Source organism: Moschus berezovskii, chromosome 26 (genome assembly GCF_049115385.1).
Source record: "Moschus berezovskii isolate FMDL1 chromosome 26, NW_MosBer_1.0, whole genome shotgun sequence".
NCBI classification, from domain to species: domain Eukaryota; kingdom Metazoa; phylum Chordata; class Mammalia; order Artiodactyla; family Moschidae; genus Moschus; species Moschus berezovskii.
In genome coordinates, this window is record NC_142485.1 from 6,575,655 (window position 1) to 6,601,882 (window position 26,228).

Consider the following 26,228-nt stretch of genomic DNA (forward strand, 5'->3'; position numbering starts at 1 on the left):
CTCGTCAATAACTTCCTTGTCGCTGGATTCCAGAGTGACTTTCTGATCCCTACCTTAGGTTACCTCTTCCCAGCCCGGAGTGCCGCTCCAGGCCCTGAGGTCTGGGCAGCCCTCCCCCGCCCCCCCATCTCTCTCTCCTCCTGCCGCCCCCACTGTCCCCCGGGTCCGGTCACACTGCCCAGCCCCTCTCATGGTCCCTCCCTCGCAGGCACACGTGAAAGGTCTGTGTCCCACTGTCCTCCCCACGTTACAAGCTCTGAGCAACATCACCTTTCTTGTGCATTTTCTTTGGAGGACTCTCCAGACCCCCTCCCGGCCCCTGACCTGCATATCCATAACTGTGTCAAGACTGCTGATTTCTGCACTGGGAACTGAACTGCCCAGGCAGTGCGTGTCCCCATCCCGCGACTCCTACCATAGCTCAAGCTACTCTGGTCTCTATGACTCCGCCCCCAACCCACACCCCACATCAGTCTTAGAGCCAGACTGATCGTTCTAAAATACACACCTGATTGTGTCACGTCTCATTAAAAACCCCTGGATACTCCCACACTGCTCCAGGAGAAAAGCTCAACTCCCAAGCATGGCCTTCCGGGGCACCTGCAGCTCCCTGGACACGCCGTGGTCTCTGACACCTGGGCATCCGTACACGTTCCTCCCTGCCTGGATCCTTCACGAAACTAACCTCCATGTGTCTTATCAGGGCAGGTCTAGACATCACTTCCTTCGTGAATCCTTGCATGACCTTCTCTGTTCTTCCTGAAGCTCAGTGAGCTGCCCTTCCACGGCATGCTGCCTTCTTTGTGGCACATATGGAATTGCACTGAAGTGGCTTTTTTTGTCCACTCTTACTTCTTTTATTCATTTTGGGGGATTTTTTTTTTAATTGGAGAATAAGTGCTTTACAATATTGTGATGGTTTCTGCCGTACATCAACCTGAATCAGCCACAGGGAAACACACGTCCCCTCCCTTCTGAACCCCCTTTCTACCTCCCAGCCCATCAGTACTGGGTTGAGCTCCCTGTGTCACACAGCAAATTCCCACTCGCTGTCTGTTTACATATAGCCATATATATGTTTCTGTACCATTCTCTTTGCAGCACTTTTTACAATAGCTAGGACGTGGAAGCAACCTAGATGTCCCATCGACAGAAGAACAGCTACAGAAACTGTCGTACATATACACAATGGAATGTCACCCAGCTAGAAAAAAGAATGCATTTGAGTCCGCCCTAATGAGGTGGATGAACCTCGAGCCTATCAGAGTGAAATAAGTCAGAAAGACAAAGCCACACATCATTTATTAATGCACATATATGGAAGCCAGAAAGATGACAGTGATGAACTTATCTGCAGGGCGGAGGTGGAGACGCAGACAGAGAACAGACTTGTGGACACCGTGGGGACAGGAGAGGGTGGGACGAATGGAGAGAAGAGTGTGAAACGGCTTTTTACTTGCCGACCTGTTCAGACAGAGCGGAAGCTGCTCTAGAGGCTGACTTGCTCTCAGGCATACGTGCAGTGCACAGCGCTGGAGAAAACTACGGCGGTCCTGGCCTAAAGATGCACACACGACTGGTTTGCCTCCTGCGAGGGTCTGAGTCAGGACGAGAGTCTGCCAGCCGAAGTTCAGCTGGTAACAGACGCTTGACTTCTAAGTGCCAGTCTGGGGATCGTGAAATGACTGAAATGCTGACATTGCTATGATTGTTCACGTTTCCTGCTAACAAAAAGGAAGACTATCTGAAAGTGGGTCTGAGTTAGAGAATCTTAAAAGGTCAGTTACACTAACCTTTGTTAGTGTATGGAAGGTAATTAGAGACAGCCTCACATTCCAACAGAGGCGAGGGGCATCAGGCCAGCGCCGTGGCGGACAGAGGGGGGCCGCCTTCAGAAAGAAGCTCCTGCACACTCGCTGTGCGTTAGCCACAAGTTAGGGCTTCTCTAATGGCTCAAGTGGTACGGAATCTGACGGCCAATGCAGGAAACGTAGGTTTCATCCCTGGCTGGGGAAGATGCCCTGCAGGACAAAATGGCAACCCACTCCAGTATTCTTGCCTGGAGAATCCCGTGGACAGAAGAGCCTCATGGGCTACAGTCCATGAACTCGCAAAGAGTCAGACATCTCTTAGCAACTAAACAATAACAAGAAGCCAGAAGTTCAGTTCAGTTCAGTTCAGTTGCTCAGTCGTGTCCGACTCTCTGCAACCCCATGAATCACAGCACGCCAGGCCTCCCTGTCCATCACCAACTCCCGGAGTTCACTCAAACTCATGTCCATCGAGTCAGTGATGCCATCCAGCCATCTCATTCTCTGTCGTCCCCATCTCCTCCCACCCCTAATCCCTCCCAGCATCAGAGTCTTTTCCAGTGAGTCAACTCGTCGCATGAGGTGGCCAAAGTATTGGAGTTTCAGCTTTAGCAGCAGTCCTTCCAATGAACCCCCAGGACTGAGCTCCTATAGAATGGACTGGTTGGATCTCCTTGCAGTCCAAGGGACTCTCAAGAGTCTTCTCCAGCACCACAGTTCAAAAGCATCAATTCTTCGGCGATCAGCTTTCTTCACAGTCCAACTCTCACATCCATGCATGACCACGGAAAAAACCATAGCCTTGACTAGACAGACCTTGGTTGGCAAAGTAATGTCTCTGCTTTTTAATATGCTATCTAGGTTGGTCATAACTTTCCTTCCAAGGAGTAAGCGTCTTTTAATTTCATGGCTGAAATCAGCATCTGCACTGATTTTGGAGCCCCAAAAAATAAAGTCTGACACTGTTTCCACTGTTTCCCCATCTATTTCCCATGAAGTGATGGAACCAGATGCCATGATCTTTGTTTTCTGAATGTTGAGCTTCAAGCCAACCTTTTCACTCTCCTCTTTCACTTTCATCAAGAGGCTTTTGAGTTCCTCTTCACTTTCTGCCATAAGGGTGGTGTCATCTGCATATCTGAGGTTACTGATATTTCTCCCAGCAATCTTGATTCCAGCTTGTGCTTCTTCCAGCCCAGCGTTCCTCATGATGTACTCTGTATATAAATTAAATAAGCAGGGTGACAATATACAACCTTGACGTACTCCTTTTCCCATTTGGAACCAGTCTGTTGTTCCATGTCCAGTTCTAACTGTTGCTTCCTGACCTGCATACAGGTTTCTCAAGAGGCAGGTAGGTGGTCTGGGATTCCTATCTCTTTCAGAATGTACCACAGTTTATTGTGATCCACACAGTCAAAGGCTTTGGCATAGTCAATGAAGTAGAAATAGATGTTTTTCTGGAACTCTCTCACTTTCTCCATGATCCAGCGGATGTTGGCAATTTGATCTCTGGTGCCTCTGCCTTTTCTAAAACCTGTTTGAACATCTGGAAGTTCATGGTTCACATATTGCTGAAGCCTGGCTTGGAGAATTTTGAGCATGACTTTACTAGTGTGTGAGATGAGTGCAATTGTGCGGTAGTTTGAGCATTCTTTGGCATTGCCTTTCTTTGGGATTGGAATGAAGACTGACCTTTTCCAGTCCTGTGGCCACTGCTGAGTTTTCCAAATTTGCTGGCATATTGAGTGCAGCACTTTCACAGCATCATTTTTCAGGATTTGAAATAGCTCAATTGGAATTCCATCACCTCTACTAGCTTTGTTCGTAGTGATGCTTTCTAAGGCCCACTTGACTTCACATTCCAAGATGTCTGGCTCCAGGTGTGTGATCACGCCATCGTGATTATCTTCGTCATGAAGATCTTTTTTGTACAGTTCTTCTGTGTATTCGTGCCACCTCTTCTTAACATCTTCTGCTTCTGTTAAGTCCATACCATTTCTGTCCTTTATCGAGCCCATCTTTGCATGAAAAGGGTAACAAAAAGTTCTCCAAAATCACTTATTTTAAAATTCTAGTAGTTAGAAAGACATACAATAGAGCTATATGTTTATATAAGAATTGCTTGTTGTTCAGTCACCAAGTCGTGTCCGACTCTTTGTAACCCCATGGACTGCAGCACTCCAGGCCTCCCTGTCCCCTCCCATCTCTCAGAGTTTGCCCAAGTTCATGTCCATTGAATCGGTGATGCCATCCAACCATCTCATCCTGTCATCCCCTTCTTCTTCTGTCTTCAATCTTTCCCAGCATTAGGGTCTCGTCCAACGAGTCAGCTGATACAAGAAGAGTCTAATGGAAAAAACACTAGCACAGTTCCGACCACCCTTCAGAAGCCTGAGGAGGCAAACCAACCTCTGAGCCTCAGCTTCTCAATTTAAAAAATGGAGACAGTATCTTCCTGTAAAGTTGTAGGGCTCAAATATAAAAGTTCCCCCAAAACTACATCCTACTAACAAACCCATGTTATTTCTGGCTGAATGATCACCGCAGTAAGTGGGCTCAATAAGCCTACCAGTCCCTTCCTGCCTCGATGAGGCGGGATGCTCTGATTTGGGATGACTGTTCCCTTAGATATTATACACAAAGCAATGCCCTGTAAAGATGTGTGTGTGTGTGTGTGTGTGTGTGTGTGTGTCTTTGTGTGTTCAGGGGGCATGCAACAGAGAGGGCTGTAAGCAAGTAGGCAGGGATATGCACCTTAGAGGCATGAGATCTTTGTTAAGTCTTCGATTTCCTAAGCAGTCACTGAAAACCTTCGCAATGAGCCTGTTTGTGCTGGGACTGGAGGAGGGGCGGCCTGGCTGAGTGGGGGTGGAGAGGCTCGGAGCATCTGCCTGGTGTAGGCTCAGCTGTGCCTGGTTTTCCTTCTGGTGACTGTGGGTTGTTTTTTTGGGGTGATGGTGATTTTTACTACTATTCTCACTCTTAATGAGGAAATACTAATTGGGTAAGAAACATTAGGGTTTTTTTTTTTACATATTTATTTATTTATTTTTGGCTGTGTAGGGTCTCAGTTGCAGCATGCGGGATCTTTCATTGTAGCTGGTGGGCTCAGTTGTCCCGCTCAGTTGTCCCCCAGCATGTGGGATCTTAGTGCTCCGACCAGGGATCGAACCCACCTCCCCTGCCTTGGGAGGCAGATTCTTAACCACTGGAGCACCAGGGAGGTCCCGAAGCTATTTCTTAGCTGAGAAATCTTGAAAAGTTTTAAGTAACTGATGAGCAATTGATAATGGAATGGGACCCCAAGCCGACTGCCCTGCAGTGGCAGAGACGATATGTGTGTGTGTGTGGCAGGTATGTGCTCAGAGTGAAGGCAAGGTGGGTTTCAATGTCTCCGGGAGCCTTATTTGACCCTTTAGTTAGGGGAGCAGAGGCCCTGCTTCCTTCGTGTCACAATGCTGCCCCCCTCTATTAGGAGCCAAGCTCTGGCAGCCACGGTGGGCGGGGGCCGGGGTGCAGCAGCTGCCCATCTGGGAGGACGCAGGAGGCGGGGGAGGAGTGCCCGGGAACCTCTGGACAGGAAGCTCTGATGCGGAGAAACCGATCCGGGCAAGCAAGGCGTGGAAAGAGAGGACGGCGGCAGAATGTGTGTGCTGGCGAGACCCTGGAGAACACACTCCATCCCATTATTTTCACCCCACCCGCCTGGCACGGCCTGACTCCGACCCAGGGTGAGCGAGACTCTGCCACGCTGAACCGAACCAGTCTAGGGCTGGAGGAAAAGCGTGCCTTTTTTCCCATAATCCTTCATCCAGATTACAGAGAAGTGGCTACGGGAGGTAAGGAGAGGAAGGGGTGAGCTGTCTTCTCAGCTGCACTTGAATCCCAGGTTATATGGAAGAGCACCATGCCTCCTGCGAGCACAATCACCCAGTGGGGGGCCAGCTGGCACACAACGGGATGCTGTCTGGATCCTTTGGGGGCCTGGGTGTGGGGGAGGGCAGCACACAGCTCACCCACAAAGGGTCTGACGTTCTTCTGGGGAACAAAACTGCTTCTTTGGTAAAATAGTTCATAAACTGAACTGTGACACCATTTCTTTCACTTTCATGATTCACGAGCTACTTGAAACATAAGGTAACATCATATTTCTACTCCTGGCTACCCTCTGTCCAGCCTGTAAAACAAAGGTCAAAAGCTGTTTTGGGACCACCCTGCTGGTCCAGTGGTTAAGACTGTCTTCCCATGCAGGGGCTGGAGGTTTGATTCCTGGTGGGCAAGCTAAGATCCTACATGCCTTGAGGTCAAAGAACCAAAACATAAAGCAAAAGTAATACTGAAACAAATTCAATAAAGACTTTAAAAATGGTCCATGTTAAAAAAGACATCTTAAAAAAGCTGTTTTTGCCATTCTCTGAACACGCCAATTCTCCCCAAACTGTTATTTCCCTTTCACTGGTTAAAAGTGCACCCCCCCCACCCCCGCCTTTTTCTTTAACCTTGCCTGCCTGGCAAATGCCTGATCCTCACTGAGGTATGGTGGGTTCAAGGTGTGTTAACTCCTCAGGGAGGCGCCCTCTGACCTTTGCAAGCGCGATCAGGGGCCTTATTCGGTGAGACTCTGCATCCTCTATGAGCTTATACACTGCTTGGTGAAGGTTCAATTTCCCCGTTCCTTGTTTTGCTCTCTGGGTTCTGTGTTGCAGAGACTGTATCTTCGTCATCGCTGGAAGCCCAGCATTTAGCAGAGTACCAAGCTCTAAACGGCTGTGTGAAGACATAACCCCTGAACTGTATAAACCCGCAATTGCCCTGCAAACATATAACTTTCTTTCTGAGCAGCATCTGCCACCACGTGCTAGGAGGTCAGGACTCCAGCAAGGTTAAGGGTTAGCCAGCAATGGTACGTGAGGAGCCTTTGCAGGACACACGCTGTACCAGTGCGGAGCCTCCGATACACTCTACACTCCAGAGGTAATTTAAAGAGGAAGAGGTCCAGGAGCGGCACCTGCTGATGCTGGCAGGCAGCGCAGTGTCCCGGGGGTGCCCCTGCGGCAGTGGACAGCAGACAGCTCCCGTTAACCTTCCAGTGCTTGGCATTTTCAGATGTAGAGGCCCACTGGGTCTTCACATTTGCATAGCTTCTTTTTGTTGTTGCTTTTTTTTTTAAAATCTTACAGTTAGGAAGAAACTAATAAAACACCAGAGCAGATATATCCATCCAAGAACCTGGCCTACTATGATGACGTGTCCACTGGTTGATGAGCTAGGCCCTAGGATCTGCACAAAGTTCTGGGAATAGATATTAGATGACTGCCATGCTGAGACCTTAAACACTTGTCACGTTTTTTCAGCCCCTCCTTTTCTTTCAAAGAGCACTCACAACAATAAGAAGGGAGTTCGGCCTGGGTACAGGACAGGGTGCCCTTTCTCAGGCTACTCTCCATCCGAGCGCAAAGCAGCAGCCTGAGAGGTGACCACAGCGCCACCCACGCGCTCCTGAACAAACGCATCATTTCCTCCGGGTCCCATTTTTCACTCTACGAGAGGAATCTCACCCCGTTTTCCCTAAGTGCCCGTCTGCCGCACTCCAGAGGTACCATCAATATGGAGGTGCAATCTAATTTTGTAGCTTTAATCCAACTGGTGTTGACACTTCAGAATTGACAAAGTCAGTTCCTTGTCAACAGCCCTTTCTCTTTTGATATCTGGACCAGTCAAACAGTTCAATTCCCTTATCCAAGGGAGAGGACAAGAAAGGCAGAGCTGTTGACTTGGAAACAGCCTCTCTCTGTGCATCATCTCTGTCAAAGGCTGAATGCAAGAATGTTTTTCTCTCTTCCCAGGCTCACCCTGGGATGGAGTGGGTGGAAATCCAGTGACTAGGTATTCAGTGAAATGATTTTGCCAAAGACCACTCGGCCCCTCATAGAGGTTTTAGAGAAAATGACAAAGTAAGCCAAGAGAATAGGATTGATCCTGGGGAAACAGCTGTGATATGTGAAATTTAATTTCAAAGGGCTATTCCCTGCAGAGACAAATCTAGCTGAAAGGATCAGTGTGGGCCCAGCATGTATACACATGGTGCTTTGGCAAAGGCCAAAGCGGTTGACTTATAAATTAGAAGCTGTGCTGGCTCCATAGGGAAACAAAGACAAAGATATCCAGCCACCTAAGAGCGTGAATAATCACCTAGCATCAGAGTCTCCATTCCTCCAGTTGTTTGATCCCTCAAAGGAATGTGTACATTTTAGAAGGACGTCCCAGATAACTCTCTTTATAATCTGGGTTTCAGCTCTTGCCATACCTATCTCTTCAAGGGAACTTAACCACTAAAAGAGCTCTAGTCCAAGGGGAAGTATCCCATAGCCTAACATTCCTTACCCGCTGCTGCTGCTGAGTCACTTCAGTCGTGTCTGACTCTGTGTGACCCCACAGACGGAAGCCCACCAGGCTCCCCCGTCCCTGGGACTCTCCAGGCAAGAACACTGGAGTGGGTTGCCATTTCCTTCTCCAATGTGTGAAAGTGAAGTCGCTCAGTCCCAATGGACTGCAGCCTACCAGGCTCCTCCATCCATGGGATTTTCTAGGCAAGAGCACTGGAGTGGCTTGCCATTGCCTTCTCCAATGTGTGAAAGTGAGAAGTGAAAGTGAAGTCGCTCAGTCCCAATGGACTGCAGCCCACCAGGCTCCTCCGTCCACGGGATTTTCTAGGCAAGAGTCCTGGAGTGGCTTGCCATTGCCTTCTCCGATTCCTTACCTGACCTATCCCAAAAGGAAGAAAACAAAAGGTTTTGTTAACAATAGACATAGTTCTCAATCTAGACATTGGAAGAAAGTGCCCGTAGAAGAGAATTGTAACAGTGCTCCTTACAAAGCTGCTCTAGTGGTATGTCAAATGTTGACATAGGATAGTCAAGGTCCTTTTAAATATTGATCTGGGTGACTCCTAAGAAAGAGTGGTCTGAAAAAAGAATAATGCTTTCAAGTTTATTATATAGGTCATTATGATAACATTTTGAAACGTTTAAAATGAAAATAAATCACATATGTCCTTCCCCAACACTTCTGTTTCCGTCCCAAGCAGGTTATTATCTCAGTTGTACAAATGTGGATGCCCTCGCCCAGGCTGCCGCCCAATCAGTACTGCCGACATTATTTCAAGTGTATTTCCTTCCCCAGTGAAACACAGGTGTGGAAAGGCAGCTCTGGAGTGTGGCAAGTGTGTAAGGGCACGTGTTTGTGCACCGAAAACAAAAAGCCTAAACCAAATGAGGCCTTTACGTTTAAATATCCAAATGCTAGTAATTAGTGCAGGGAGGAAAGGCTGTGGTGGGACAGATATTGTCAGAAACTACTTTGAGAGATGAAGCTGTTGACTATTCCTCGAAGTTAATTTAGCAACAGGTTTCAATAATCCCAAACAGTTCCCAATCTGTCCCTGTGACCAATTATACTTCCGAGAATCTATTTTTAAGAAATAAACAGAGATGTGCACAGTATATAATTATTTATAACTGTAAAAAGCTGAAATGAGGGTATGTTTGAAAATAGGAAAAATTAAATTATGATAAACTTACTTAATGGAAAATACTGTAAGCAATTAAAAATGAATGTTTTTGCAAATTCTGTAAAGAGGAAAAAATAAAACCATTTGACTTTTAATTTCATAGTCATCAGATTAACTAGACTGACCAAAAAATAAGCTTCTGAAGAACTTTTAATTTTAAAATGTTTCTGTTAATAAGTAGAGTAAAAGAAAAAGTAAATCATTCTCCGAGGAGTGTCAAAATGTCCACTCATTTGGACACTGTCCAATCACTGTCCAGGCCCAATCCAAGGAGCAGAATTAATCTCCAGAAACTGGCCGTAAAAAAGAAAGGTATGTAATGGGGATCCAAATTTAAAACATTTTAAATTTCGATGGGAAAAAATTTGGAACTAAAATCTCACTTGATATAACACAGGACATGGTGAGGGAGGTTCTGTCTTGAAGAAGAGAAGACTAGGTTTCTTATCCTATTAAATGGGAGGCTATAGAGGAAAGTGATAGAAGACTTGTAACACTTATAACAATCTAATCTAATAGGTATTTTTTCAAAAGTCATTTTGACAGACCAAAAACAGTCTTTTTAAAAGTGTACAGAATAATCATAAAAGTTGATCTTTTGTTAGGTCATAAGATAACAGTGAACTAAGAATGGAGAAGGAAATGGCAACCCACTCCAGTATTCTTGCCTGGAGAATCCCATGGACAGAGGAGCCTGGCAGGCTACAGTCCATGGGGTCACAAGAGTCGGACACGACTTAGCGACTAAACCAGCAAACCAAACCATAATGTATCTGATAAAGAATTAAAAATAACCATCATAAAGAGTCTCAGTTTGCTCAAGAAAATGATGCATGGACAAAAGGAGAATATCAACAAAGAAAATATTTAAAAATCTAAAACAGAAATTTTGAGACTAAAGCATACAATGTTGACACACTGAAAAATTCACTAGAATCATTCATCAGCAGACTTATACACAGAGGAAAGAATCAGTAAGATTTTTCTGAAGACAGAAAAATTGGAATTATGCAGTCAGAGGAATAAATGGGAAAAGAAAAACATAAAAGAGTAAAAGCAGCCTAAGAGATTTACAGGACACTAGCAACTGGACAAAATACCTACTAGCAGAATCCCAGAAGGAGAAGAGAAAAACTAACCGGTAGAGAGCTTACTGAAAGAAACAGTGGCTAAGTATTTAACAAATCTGAGGAGGAAAACGGACATCCAGATACAAGAAGTCCAATAGTCTCAAATTAAGACACCCTCACTCACAGATCTACACAAAGGCACATTACAATCACACTGTCAAGGGAAGAGTGAAGACAGCATTTTCAGATCAGCAAGAAAAGAGACTTGTCATATTCAGGGGAGTTTCTTAAGATGGTCGTAGGGCTGCTCAGCAGTGCCCTGCAGACGGGAGGACGGATTCAGAAAGCGGGTGGGTGGAGAGGGAAAGCCTGTAAGCCAGGAGCACCGCAGCCAGCAAACGGCCCCTTCACAAGTGAAGGGCAGAGGAAGAATCTCCAGGGAAGCACAGACTGAGCGAACGTGGCGCTGCAAGCTCTGACTTTCGGAAAGTGTGATGAAAACAGAAGACTGGGAAATGAAAGGGGACCGAACAGCAGCACTGGACATACAAGAGAAAGAAGATGAAATGTAAATCTCACTGGTAAAGGTAAGTACAGAGACAAATGCAGGAGAGTGCAACACTGCAGGGGCGGTGAGCAAATCACACCTAATGGTAGCACAAAAGCGAAAATGGGAAGGCATAGGAGCAACTATAAACACAGTAGATACGCCATGTAAAAAGAAAGAAGTCCTCACATCAAGATAAACCACGTTGTGAGCAGGGAGAAGCGGAAGTGCAGAGTTCTCACACGTGATGAGAGTTGTTATCAGCTTAAAAAGGGTGACTTAGAACCATCACATGTGCTACTCAGGACTCACGGTGACCCCAAAGACAGCGCCTCGGGATGACACGTGGAAGAAGGCAGAAAGCATCAAACCACGCTTTCACAAAATATCCACAAAACACAAAGGGAGAGAAGCAAAGGAAAAGTGTCAAAAAAGAGAAAACAATTGACAAAATGCTAACAGGAAGTAATTCTGCATCAATAATTACTTTAACTGTAAATGAACTAAATTCCCTAATCCATACAGTCTCTGAATGGATTAAAAAGAAAAAAAAGACCCAACTGTATGCTGTCTGTAAGACTCACTTTATGCTTAAAGGTACATATAGGCTGAAAACGAAGAAATGGAAAAGGATATTCATGCACAAGGTAACCAAAAGAGAGTCATACTTATTAGACAAAACTGCAAAAAAAGACAAAGAAGGTTATTATATAATGACAAAAGGGTCAAATCACCAGGAGGCTGTAATAATTAAAAGTACATATATACCTAATATCAGAACACACAAATATATGAAGCATATATGGACAGAACTGAAGGGAGAAATTGATATCATACAATAATATTAGGGAATTTCAATACAATCCTCTCAATAATAGGCAGAAAATCCAAACATAAGATGAACAAGGCCACAAAGAATAAAAACACTGAGACAAAATGGACCTCAAAGACATATGAAGAACACTCCATCCAAGAGCAGCAGAATACACGTTCTTCCAAAGTGCACACAATACATTCTCCTGGACATATTAGCTTATAAAACAAGTCTCAACAAATTTAAGACACCTGACATCATAGCAAGTGTGTTCTAATCACAACAGGATGAAACTAGAAATTAATAGTTGAAAGAAAACAGCACAATTACAAGTATGTGGAAATTAAACAATATGTTCTTGAATAATCAATGGGTCAAAAAAGAAATCATAGAGAAATCAGAAAATATCTTGAGACAAAGGTAAATGAAAATACAACATAACAAAATTTATGAGATTATAGTACAAGCAACTTTACAGATAAAAAAACAAACCACCTAACTTTACATGTCAAGAAATTAAAAAAAGAACAAACTAAGCCCAAATTAGTAGAATGAAGGAAACATTAAGATTAGGGCAAAAAATCAGGCCACGCAGGTCCCACAGCCAGCCACCCTGAGATCTAGCCCTACCACCAGCAGGCTGACGTTATCCCTAGGACCACCTCCGAGCGCTCCAGCCAGCTGCACTGGGGACTGGCCACACAGACCAGTAGTTAGGCAGCCACCAGGCCAGGGGCGGCCCTGCCTTCTGGTCCATCCACAGTACCTGACTCTGCGACTAAAGAAGGGCCTGACAGTTCACAGAGCGGGTACCCCTAGAGCACACAGCTCTGGTGATGAGAGCAGTATGCTGCTGAGCCCCAAAGAGCATCTCCTAAATAAGGCCCTTCTCCAAGATTAAGAAGTGTAACCAACCTACCTAAACACATCAAGAAACATCATAATTAAAATGGCAAGAATGAAAGTTAAAGGGAGATTCTTAAAATCAGAGAGATACAAGCCAACAGTTATATATCAAGGAACTCCCGTAAGACTATCAGCTGATTTCACATCAGAAACTTTGCAGGCCAGAAGGAAGTGGCATGATATGATTAAAGTAATCAAAGCAGAAAAAGAATACACCCTACAACCAAGAATATTTTAGGGTATCATTTAGATTTGGAGGAGAGATAAAGAGTTTTACAGACAAGTAAAGTTAACTGCCTCTTGAGAAACCTGTATGCAGGTCAGGAAGCAACAGTTAGAACTGGACATGGAAGCAACAGTTAGAACTGGACATGGAACAACAGACTGGTTCCAAATAGGAAAAGGTGTACGTCAAGGTTGTATATTGTCACCTTGCTTATTTAACTTATATGCAGAGTACATCATGAGGAACGCTGGGCTGGAAGAAGCACAAGCTGGAATCAAGATTGCTGGGAGAAATATCAATAACCTCAGATATGCAGATGACACCACCCTTATGGCAGAAAGTGAAGAGGAACTCAAAAGCCTCTTGATGAAAGTGAAAGAGGAGAGTGAAAAGGTTGGCTTGAAGCTCAACATTCAGAAAACAAAGCTCATGGCATCTGGTCCCATCACTTCATGGGAAATAGATGGAAAAACCATGGAAACAGTGTCAGACTTTATTTTTTGGGGCTCCAAAATCACTGCAGATGCTGATTGCAGCCATGAAATTAAAAGACGCTTGCTCCTTGGAAGGAAAGTTATGACCAACCTTGATAGTATATTAAAAAGCAGAGACATTACTTTGCCAACCAAGGTCTGTCTAGTCAAGGAAATGGTTTTTCCCATGGTCATGTATGGATGTGAGAGTTGGACTGTGAAGAAGGCTGATCGCCGAAGAATCAATGCTTTTGAACTGTGGTGCTGGAAAAGACTCTTGAGAGTCCCTTATACTGCAAGGAGATCCAACCAGTCCATTCTAGAGGAGATCAATCCTGGATGTTCATTGGAGGGACTGATGCTAAAGCTGAAACTGCAATACTTTGGCCACCTCATGCGATGAGTTGACCCACTGGAAAAGACTCTGATGCTGGGAAAGGTTGGGGGCGGGAGGAGAAGGGGACGACAGAGAATGAGATGGCTGGATGGCATTACCGACTCAATGGACATGAGTTTGAGTGAACTCCGGGAGTTGGTGATGGATAGGGAGGCCTGGCGTGCTGTGATTCATGGGGTCGCGGAGAGTCGGACACGACTGAGCGACTGAACTGAACTGAACTGAAAGTTAAACAGTTCATCACCACTTAACTGGCTTTAAATCTCAGAGAGATTTTTAAAGTGAAAAAGGAAGCACTCCAACTAGAAATATGAAACTTATGAAAGGAAAACTCTCATTGGCAAAAGCAAACATATAGTAAAGGTAGTAGGTCAAACAGTTATAAAACTAGTAGGAACGCTAAAAGAAAAGGTAGCAAAATCATTTATATCCACAGTAAGTAGTTAAGGGATTCACACACGAAAAGATGTAAAATGATGTCTAAAACATTAAATGTGGTGAGAGGTGACTAAAACTGCAGGTTTGTTGGAATATATTCAAAGTTAAGTGATTATTAATTTAAAATAAATACACACACACACAAATACACATGTTTTATATGACCTTCACGGTAACCACAAGACAGAAATCCATAAGAGATATATGCACAGAAAAAAGAAATGTCTCTAAACATAACACAAAGGTAATCATCAAATCACAAGGGTTAGAAAGCAAAAGAAGAAAAAGGAACAAAAAAGAACTACAGAAGATCTCTGAAGCAATAGTATCTGATAAGCAGTTAACACCCTAAATACATAAAGATTCCATATAACCCAACATCAAAACAAAATAAAACAACAAACTGATTGAATTATGGGCAAAGGTTTAAAAAGACATTTTCCAAAAAAGATGTACAGATGGCCAACAGATGGATGAAAAGATGCTCAACATCACTAATCATCAAGGAGATGCAAATCAAGATCACAATGAGATGTTACCTCATACCTGTCAGAATGGCTGTAATCCAAAAGACAACAAATATGTGCTGGCGAGGGTGTGGAGATGGGTCCTTGGGCTAGTGGGAGTGTAAGCTGGCGCAGCCACTATGAAAAACTGCACAGACATTCCTCACAGTTTAAAATTAGGACTATCACAAGATCCAGCAATTCCATTTCTGGGTAATTTTCTGAAGAAAACAAAAAGGCTATTTTAAAATGGTTCATGCACTTCTAGGTTCACTGTAGCATTATTTACAATAGCCAAGATATGAAAGCAACCTAAACGTGCCATGCCAGACGAATGTGGCATATATAAAGACACGCATAACAGAGCATTACTAAGCAGGAGAAAAGAACGAGATCTTGCCATCTGCGGTAATGTGGATGGACCTAGAGGCTATGATGCTAACTGAAGTATTTCAGAAAAAGACAAATGATTTCACTTGTATGCACAATCTAAAAAACAAAACCAACATAACCAAGCAGAAGACGAAGCAGTGGTTGCCAGAGGGAGGCAGGGTGGAGGGGAGATGAAGAGGGACACACTTTCGTTACCAAATAAACGAGTCACGAAGATCAATGTGCAGCACGGGGAGTACAGTCAATAAACAGAATAGCTTTATATGGTGACAGGAACTAGACTTATTGTGGTGCTCATTTTGCAATATACAGAAAGCATCAACTCACTATGTTGAATACTACAAACTAACATAGGGTTGTAGGTCAACTATATTTAAATAAACAAACAAAAGAAAAATGGTGAGAGAAATGCAAAAAAAATCAAGATAGCAACCAGTATTTGTCAGAGTTGCTCAGAGCCCTTTCTATAAAATGTTGGTGCCAAATACGATGACACAGATACAATCATTAGGGAGTTTACACAGCTTCACTGTAGCCCTTGTTAGCAAGTGGACTTTACATACATAAAGGATCCATCTCAACGGAGCATTAAAAAACATAATAAACATCTTGCACCACAGAATGAAATTCTGAAGACGTAATAAGCTGGGATACTGATCATTAGGCTAATTTTTGCTAAATATTTCACGTTTGGCATAAAGTAGGACTATATTTTTAAAACATGCATTTGAGATAACTTGGCTTAAAAACAAAAATCTATCTTTATGTGCTAATATAAAAAAATTAAATAGTGGTAATTTTTACTGATTTACAAATGATGTCTTAGATGTGAAAACACTAATTTTAGTATCATACCTCAAGTGTGTCCATCTTAATGAAGTTGTCTTAAAAACATTTTTGCAAAAGAAGAGTAAATCTTCAAAATACCAGCAGCGACATAAAATTCATTTCCCTCAAAAAAGAGATTATTACAGAAATAAATGAAATAGAGGCAAGAAAACAGAAGGGGAAAATAATCAATGAAATTAAGAGGTTTTTTTTTTTTAATTTTTTTGAAATAACAGTAAAAATGACAATCCTTTAGCTAGACTACTAAGAAAAAGAGGGAAGATGCGAATAAAATAAACAATGAAAAGTGAGACATTACAACTAGCATTGGAGAGACAAAAACACGAGAAACAACTGCGAACAGTTCAGTTCAGTCGCTCAGTCGTGTCCAACTCTCTGCGACCCCATGAATCACTGTGAACAGTTACACACCAACAAACTGGGCAGTCCAGAAGAAAGGGCAAATCCCTAGAAACATGATTTGCCAAAAGTGAATCACAAATACATAAAAATCAGAGTGGAACTATAACAAGCATGCAGATTTAATCAGGAATCAGAAACCTGCCAACGAAAAAAAGCCTAGGACCATTCAGCTTCACAATAAATTCTATCCAACTTTTAAAATGGGACCAATTTGAACTAAAACCAATCTTCCTCAAATTCTTCAAAAATATTTAAGCAGAGAGAAACTTCTAAAATCATTTCATGAGGCCAGCATTAGCCTGATATAAAAATCAGTAAAAGATACTAGGAGAAAAGAAAACTAGATATCAATATCCCTAATGAATATACATGCAAAAATTCTCAACAAAATACCAACAAATCAAATCCAACATCATATTATGAGAGAGGCATACATCATGACCAAGTGGGAATTACCCCTGGAATGCAAGGACGCTCCAACTGATGAAAATCAATTAGTGTGATAAGTCACATTGACATAATAAATGGTTAAATCACATGATCATCTCCATAGATACAGAAAAAGCATTTAAGAAAAATTCAACAACCCTTCACATGATAAAAAGCATTCAACAAACTAGGAATAAAAGGAAATTACTTCACTACGATAAAGACCATATATAAGAAGCTCACAGCTAATATCACACGTGAAAAGGCAAAAAACTGAAGGCTTTTCCTCTAATAAAAAGACAAACATGCCCACTCTTGGCACTTCTATTTAATACAGCCATCACCATCAGAGAAGAAAAAAAAAAACTTAAAGGCATCCAAATTGGAAAGGAAAAAGTAAAATTATTTTTGTTTACAGATTCCATGACTTTAAATACAGAAAACTCTAAAGATTCTACAAAAGAACTGTTAGAAATAAAAAATTAATTCAATGAAGTCTTAGGATACAAAAACCAATTGTACTTCTGTAAACTAACAATGAATAATATGAAAAGGAAGTTAAGAAAACAATTCCATTTATAACAGCATCAAAAACAATAAAATACTTTAGGAATAAACATAACGAAGGAAGTGGAAAACTTATATAATAAAAGATACAAAACATCGTTGAGAGAATATAAAGGCAAAAATAAATGGAAAGACATCTCATATTCATGGATTGGAAGACTGAATATTGTCAAAATGCCTATACTATCCAAAGTCATCTACAGATTCAATGCAATCCTTATCAAAATTCCAATGGTAGTTTTTGAAGAAACTGCAAAATTTATATTAACACTGATATGGAGCTATAGAGGATCCTAAATACTCAGTCTTGAGAAAGAACAAGTTTAGAATCCTCATACTCCCTGACTTCAAAACATATTACAAAGCTATAATAATAAAAAATTACGGTAGTGGTATAAAGACATACATGGAGAACATTGTAACAGAATAGAGCCCAGAAATAATGCCATCGACTGATATTCCAAAGGGTCCCAAAGCACACCAAGGAGAAAACAGAGTCTCTTCAACAAACAGCACCAGGAAAATGGTATCCGTGTGAAAAAGAATGCAAGTTCATCCTTAACATACACCACACACAGCAGGGAACTCATCGTGAACGTAAATGCTTAACACCTTATGAAACTCCTGGAAGGCAACACAGAGGAAACATTTCTTGGCATTGATATTGGCAATGATTTCTGGTATATGACACCAAAACAACAGGCAACAAAAGCAAAAATAGAGAAAAGGAACACACAAAACTAAAAACCTTCTGCACAACTAACCGTAACCCCTAAACCCTAACCCTATGCCCAACCCTAACCCTAATTAGGGAAACAATCAAGAGTGAAAAGGCCACCCATGGAATGGGAGAAAACGCCTGAAAACCACACACATGACAAGGAATTAATGCTCAAAATATGTAAGGAAGTCCTACAACTCAATAACAAAAATCCAGATAACCTGATTAAAAAATGGTCAAAGGATCTGAACAGACGACACATATATGGTCAACAAGGATATATATTAAAAAAAAATGCTCAACCCCACTAATCATTAGGATTAGTATAAATCACATTGTAAGTCACAATGAAGTATCATTTCACACTTGTCAGGATAGCCATTGTTAAACAAAATGTTTTAAAAATAACACATACTGAAATGCATGTGGAAAAACCGCAACTCCTGGGCATCGTTGGTATAAATTTAAAATGATTCAACTGCTGTGGAAAACAGTACAGAGGTTCCTAGAAAAATTTAAAGTAGGACTACCGTACGATCCAGAAACTCCCCTTCTGGGAACTGAAATCAGGGCCTCAGAAAGACATCTGTACACCGTGTTCTCTGAAGCACTGTTCACAGTGACCAACAGGTGGAAACAACATAAACGTCCACGCACGAACGTACAGGAAAAGAAGAAGGAAACAGTGGAACGCCGTTCAGTCATAAAAAAGAGGAAAATCCTGTCACGTGTTGGATGAACATTTAGGACGTCATGTTAGGGGAAATCAGCCAGTCATGGATGAACACAGCTTGGTGCTACTTATGTAAAGCATCTGAGAGAGTCAGACTTACAGAAACGGAGAGCAGAACAGTGGCTGCCAGGGGCCACTCATTGGTATTGTCTGTCATGCAAGATGGAAAATGTCTAGAGATCTACTGCCCGACACGGTGCTTCTAAAGTTAACACTGCACTGCGGCTGCTAAGTTGCTTCAGTCATGTCCAACTCTGTGCGACCCCATAGATGGCAGCCCACCAGGCTCTGCCAGCCCTGGGATTCTCCAGGCAAGAACACTGGAGTGGGTTGCCATTTCCTTCTCCAATGCATGAAAGTGAAAAGTGAAAGTGAAGTCGCTCAGTCATGTCTGACTCTTAGCGACCCCATGGACTGCAGCCCACCAGCCTCCTCCGTCCCTGGGATTTTCCAGGCAAGAGTACTGGAGTGGGGTGCCATTGCCTTCTCCAACATTTCACTATTAACTTATAATTTTATTGAGGGAGATCTCATGTTATGTTTTTTTAATTACATTAAAAACAAAAAATATTTCCTAACAGTCACCACCGAGGGCAGTGTTGTCACACTTCTGAGCCTCCCTTCACTGCAGAGCTAGAGTCCATCTGGGCCCTGTGAGGGCGTGCACCTTCTCGGGGTTAAGACCCGACTTCCCCACCTCCACACACAGAACTAGGGAGGAGAGGCTCCAGGGACTACCCTGCAGAGGCTAGAACATGCCAACTGGATACCAAACTAACTTCCAGATTTGGGGACTAGAAGAAAGGATTCTGCCAGGAAATGGTCTGGTCAAACACTTACCCAGGTAACTGGAATACACTTGCATTGTTAAACATCAGGGCTTGAATGAAAATGTGTTTCTAGATTTAGGTAGGATCCAAACGAGGATAAATAACTAAATACATGAGGGATGTAACTTCGCATTATAAATATCCTTTGAAACAAGTGTTACCACAATCTGTACCTGAACAGACAATATGAAGTCTAACACATCAACTTATATTCAACATTTCTAATTGAATATAATTAGAACACAGCTCATTCATTCTGTCTGATCATACACACTCATATATACATCTATATAATCTTTTATATTTATAAAATGTAATATATACACATACACAAATATTTTCCAAAACAACTTTTTTGCACCAGAAACAAAAAAAAAGTCTAAAAAATAGACATCAATTAAACAGTCTTTCTGTTTGATGTGGCCTCTTTGTACAGAGTGAATATTTTCTAGGTAACTTGTCTAGTTATCACTCCATGAAGTTTTGTGGGCTTCCTTTATTATGTATCTACTTTTACCTTTTGCAGGTAAAGCACTGTTCCCTTTAGTACAGCATAAAAGGTCTTCCATCCTCGCTTGCCTCTTGGAGCTAGAAAAGGAAAACAAATGGAAAAATTTAACTTGACAAAAATTTGCATTTTAGAAAGAGACCCTGAAAGGTCAATGTGGTAACTATTCTGCAATGCTCCTGGTTTATTTGCTACCGAGACTAACATGGTTCAGTGGTGAAGAATTCGCCTGCAATGCAGGAGCCGCAGGAGACTCGGGTTCAATCCCTGGGTTGGGAAGATCCCCTGGAGAAGGAGATTGCAACCCACTCCAGTCTTCTAGCCTGGAGAATTCCATGGACAGAGAAGCCTGTCGGGCTACAGTCCATAGGGCCCCAAAGAGCCAGACACGGCTGAAGCGACTTAGTGCCCATGCATGACACTAATAATAACTAAAATTTTCTTGAGCCTTACTGTGTAACAGGCAGTATTAGCTCATTTAATCCTCACAAGAGCCCTGTGAGGAAGGCACTATTACTCTTTCTTTCTATGAAACTGAAGCACAGAGAAGTAACCTGCTCATGATCACATGACTAGGAAGAGAAGTAGGAATCTGAACCCAGGCGGTAAGGCTCTGCGGTTCGTGCTCCGGTAGAGATAACTTAACAATTGGAAAAGCAAGTGGCTTGTTGGAAGTACATGTTAACCGAAGGGCTCATGAACCAGCGCCTTCATGGCTTCATCAGAGTTTCTGAGAGACATAAGAAAAAAGTCTCAGAATACAAAAGGACCCCTCTTGGCCTTTCTCCCACACATCCACCAGCCCAACTGTAAGTTCAATTATTACTCCTGTGGTAACCTGTAAGACTTCTCCAGCAGGTGCGGCCACACTGTAACACGGGTTTTTTTTGTCTAAATGTCTCTGAGTAGGCTGTGAATAACCTGAGAACAAGCATCCTTCATCCTCAGAATTCACAGAACCTAGTATAGCAAGGCAGACACTAGGCACCTTTACAAAAATTCTCCAAGCGAATTTTCTTCCAGAATTCCTTACAATCTCCATCTTTGTATTTTCCTGGAGTATAAAGTAGAATTTCTGTATTGACTTATATAAAACCTTACAGATTATCCTAAAGTAAAAGCACAGATTAGCAAAACAGTTTACTATTTATTCTTAATCTTAATAAAATGAAAATCTGTAACCAAAAAAGGTTACCTTTTCTCTAAGGTTATTACATTTCTCTAAACGTGTCTATTCAACATGTAGGAAGGGCATTTATTCTTATTCTGTTAAATATTTGACTGCCTTTAACCTGGATGTCTGAATAAATCAGAAAGCACATTATTTTCAACCACATCTTTTAAATGTCCTTTGACTGAAGAAACCTTAAGCTTGGAAACTAGGTGAACAGCCACCTACAGAATACACATGCTCCTGCCAATACCATACTGAGATATCCACCTGGCAAAATTAAAAAAAAAAAAAGACTCAAAACATCCGCTCTGCAGGTTTCCAGGGGAAATTAAAAAAAAAAAAAAATCATCCCATATGTCTCCACCACGTAAGGTTTAAAAATGTGCACTCAAAAATAAGTGATCAAAAAATGTATACCATAATCTTCTTTATAAAGGAAAAAGAGTGGCTACTATAAAGAAAGTCACAGATCACTACATATACATGAAGCAAAGGCTGAGTGCACTGTTAACAGACATCGGATTCTGACCCAGGCCATGTGAGAGCAGTGAACCCAGAAGCGGCCGTGGGCTGCAGGAGCTGCTGCGGTGCAGGAGAGGGGCGGTTGGTGTGCTGGGCCATCCGGCTGGAGGGCCAACCAGCTGGTCCACGGCCCTTGTCTCAGACCTCTCCTCTCACCCACCAGCCCTCACTTGGTAACTCCTGACCAGTCCCCCAGCCTCTCAGACCTCAGCTGCTTCATTTTAAAATGTGGGTAATTCATACAACGTAAGATAAAACACTGGCTAATCCTGGAAAAGAACTCAGAGAAACCCTTCTGTTTTCTATGGGAAGAATGCAGGGCCTGGGTTTGAAAGGCTGGTCCCAAAGCCCTAAAACTAATTTAGTGGCATTCTGAGATTCCTTCAGTTCAAAGTTCTACAAATCAATTTTTCTGCTTTTCAGGTAGAAATCGATTAATCTGTTACTAAGGTTGCTGCCCTAGAATCAGACCTCTGCCCCTCCACTCAAGTGGAAACCAACTCCCCTCATCTAAGTTTCAGGAGGAGGCTCCAAAGAGAAAAACAAGAACTGGTTAGAACTAAGTAAACCCAAGATGGCGGAAGATTTAACTTCCAGTGACTTTGAGCCATATTGGCTAAATGACACACCCACCGGCACCAGGACAGTTGACAATCACCATGACGACAACTGCAATTAGAAAAGACCCTGATGCTGGGAAAGACTGAAGGCAGGAGGAGAAGGGTCAACAGAGGACGAGATGGTTGGCTGGCATCACTGACTCGATGGACATGAGTTTGAGCAGGCTCCGGGAGAGAGTGATGGAAGGGAAGCCTGGTGTGCTGCCGTCCACGGGGTCGCAAAGAGCTGGCTGCGACAGAAAGACTTGACAACAACAACTGTTGCAAAGCCCTTACAAGGACAGAGAAAGGAGGGCTGCATCAGGTTGGGATGCAAACCACACCCTGTTCATGAATACTCCTCCCCTCTTTCTAGTCTTACCTTTGACCTCGACTCTCCAATACACAGCGTGTCTCTGCCTGAATGGGGCTGAGAGATTGGTTTGCTAACTCCAATACTTTGGCCACCTCATGCGACGAGCTGACTCACTGGAAAAGACTCTGATGCTGGGAAGGATTGGGGGCAGGAGGAGACGGGGACAACTGAGAATGAGATGGCTGGATGGCATCACCGACTCGATGGACATGAGTTTGAGTGACCTCGGGGGTTGGTGATGGACAGGGAGGCCTGGCGTGCTGCGATTCACGGGGTCGCAAAGAGTCGGACACGACTGAGTGACTCAACTGAACTGAACTGAACCAAGTTCTGGTTTCTTTCCATTCTTTGGCCATTGCATAAAGCCTGTTGCCGTCTCAACAGCTGTCCCAATGTCCTAACGGCTGTGCAAATCCAAGCACATAAAGAACCTCCTTGATGGAGACAAGGAATCTCCATCTGGGTTAGGACCCACTGTGGGTCTAGCGCAGCAGTTTGGTTACAAATTCATGTACCTGCTCATGAAAACTTTTAACAGGTCTTCACCATTACCACACTACACCGATTAGAAATGGATCCCAGCTAAACTGTGATCTAAAGTCACCTGAGGGTGACAGATGCTAAGTCAGGGAGCATTAACCCTTATTCCATGCTCTACCTTTCCAGTTCCCAGAGGTTTAAAACTTAACCCTGTTTTTGCTCAGTTATAACTTAGTTGTTCAATCCACACCACAATGCTAAGACCAAGACACTATTATTATTTCCATTTTACAGCTGGAACAGTATGGGTGCAAATGGGTGGAATTCAGGGAAGAAAGGGACCACTGGGCACAAGAACAGGATCGAAAGGCTTAGAAGCAGCCTCAGCGGCCCTGACTGTAAAGCCACATGCGCGCGCGCGCGCGCGCACACACACACACACACACACACACACAGAGTGCGGCTATGGCTCCACATCCTCACAAGGAGCACTGTTTCTCATGATGACAACTGCAGAAGAGTCAAAGCTGATGTCACAACACACATATCATTAAGTACAGAAGGCTGGGGAAAGAGTGGCAACTCATTTTGGAATAAACCTGGTGGGAGGAATGAGTGAGGTTACTGACTGGGCCCTGGATGAATCCTACTGATAGACTCTAACACCAGGACAGTCGGCAGATGTATCGTAACAAATAGCTGGGTGCCTACTGTGAGAAGGTGTGTGCTGAACTTGACCAAAAGATGCTGCTTTGTGCACTAGTCTATGCTTTCAAGGCCATTTTTAACATGCATACTTGGAGTCCAAAGACCGCTTTGCTTCTCGAAAATAAGAGGATTGTGGTATATTTTAACTCTCATCAACTGCCTCCAGCCTAACATGCAAACAGGGTCTATTACTTTTGTTTAAGGCTACTTTAATAGACATTTTCTATGAATGGCCACTGTCCCTTTAATTTCCCCTCACGTTTACTGTTCCCTTAACTTGTTACTTCCGTATCTCAGGTTGGTTTTAGAGGCCATTTTCACCTACCTCTTGAAATCTATACTTAGAAGTTCTTTTAGTCAGAGTCTTTTGGTGGCGAATATTTTTTATTTTTCATATAAAAATGTCTTTCTTTCATTAAAAATTCTAGGTGGACAATTAACTTTTTCCTATGAAGATATTACTTCATGTCACATTTAAGTACAGCTTGCTTGGGCTTCCCATTTATTTATAAACGACTGCAGTCATCATATGTTGAATGTTGTTTCCTCTATTGAAACTTCTGCTACATTGACTTTTCAGTCTATCCCGCTGGCATCTTCCCCCTCCCAGTCCTTCTGTCCTCTGTGCTACAAGCTGCTGGTTTCACCTCCAGGCCTCCTGGAGCACCCAGATCCACTCACTTACTAGATTTGTATTCATTTTCCGCCTGTTGTTACTGGCTCATCTACTGGTTTAAAAGGTGTTTAAAAATGTTTCAATCACTTTTAGATGTTTTACAATGTATGAGTTTTGGAATTCTTAGACCATCGTATTAGCAAAAGGACCTTCTAGTTCTTTATTTAAAGAACTTATTCACAAATTTTAAAATCTAGAATTCATTTTTAGCAGGATAGGGAGATAAGAGGTGCGCAGACCGGATGAGCGAAACTAGAACATGGAACACCAGTGAGGAGGCTACTCTACCCACCCACCCGAGAGAAAAGGCCCGCCATGTGGATGGAGGTGCGCAGTCAAGACGAAGAACTGGAAAGGGAGAGGCAGCGGCAGTGATAACTCAGCACCATACCGCGTGCTCTGAGCCCTGGGCAAGCACTATAAATGCCCTATTGAACCCGAACAATCCTTTCAGTTAGGTTTCCCTGCCTCTATTATACACTGCGGTTTCCATTATTAACTCCATTTGCAGTTCTGAGAGGAGGACGCTACTGAGGGGGCTACCTGTGTTTGGATTTCAAAGCAACCAGTTAGCGTGGTTTAGGCAAGGAAGCATGTTCTACGGACACGTTCAGGGGAAACCCCAGGTGACAGCCCTTTGCAAGTTCGGGGCTGCTACTCCAGTAAAATAAACACAGTGGGCAGGGAAGGAGAAGACAGGACGGGGTGGGGGTGGGGGGTGCAAGTCAGGTGTGTGCTCTGATCTCACTGACGCCTTCAGAGGTGTCTAGGCTCACCACGATGAAGCTCGGACTGGAGGCAGGGCCCTGTGTCTGCGCTCTGGACGCTACTCACCCAGCACTCTGCGGAGCAGCAGTAAGTGTAGCAGCAGCAAGAGCAGCGGCTGACGCTGCTGAGAACGTGACTGTTTGAAGCACTGCTCCAAAACTGGATGTGTGTGAAAACCGTCCAAACTGGAGCCGAGGCTCCGTGAGGAGCCACTTCTCTATTCTTCATTTCGCAGACACGGACTCTGAGGTTTCACTAACCGGTAGCACTCGGTGCCCCAGCGCACTGGTCCCTTTTACTCTGGTTTGTATGTGGGGCTGCTGCTGCTGCTGCTGCTAAGTCACTTCAGTCGTGTCCGACTCTGTGTGACCCCATAGACGGAAGCCCACCAGGCTCCCCCGTCCCTGGGATTCTCCAGGCAAGAACACTGGAGTGGGTCAAGACCGGTCAAACCAGACTCAGCAACAGCGACTTGATTAACTCTCAGATACAGGGGTGACATTCAAATGAAAACAAGAAACAAAAAAGTCAACAGGCCTCTGAGTATTCTACATCTCTCTCTCTCACACACACACACACACACACACTACACATTTCACTAAAAGAGAAAATGGGGCCTCTGAGTATTCTACATCACACACACACACACACACACAACACATTTCACTAAAAGAGAAAATGGGGCCTCTGAGTATTCTACATCACACACACACACACACACACAACACATTT

General features: G+C 43.3%; 1 protein-coding gene across 11 annotated transcripts in view; it reads right to left on the bottom strand.

The window, feature by feature from the left end:
- PSD3 (pleckstrin and Sec7 domain containing 3) overlaps positions 1-26,228 on the bottom strand; it is a 610,189-nt gene that overhangs the window by 58,934 nt on the left and 525,027 nt on the right. For all 11 annotated transcript variants that reach the window (XM_088832770.1, XM_088832769.1, XM_088832768.1 and 8 more), the window contains one exon: positions 20,203-20,273. In XM_088832770.1, coding sequence (XP_088688896.1) covers positions 20,203-20,273 — 71 coding nt within the window. The remainder of the gene's footprint in view (positions 1-20,202; positions 20,274-26,228) is intronic.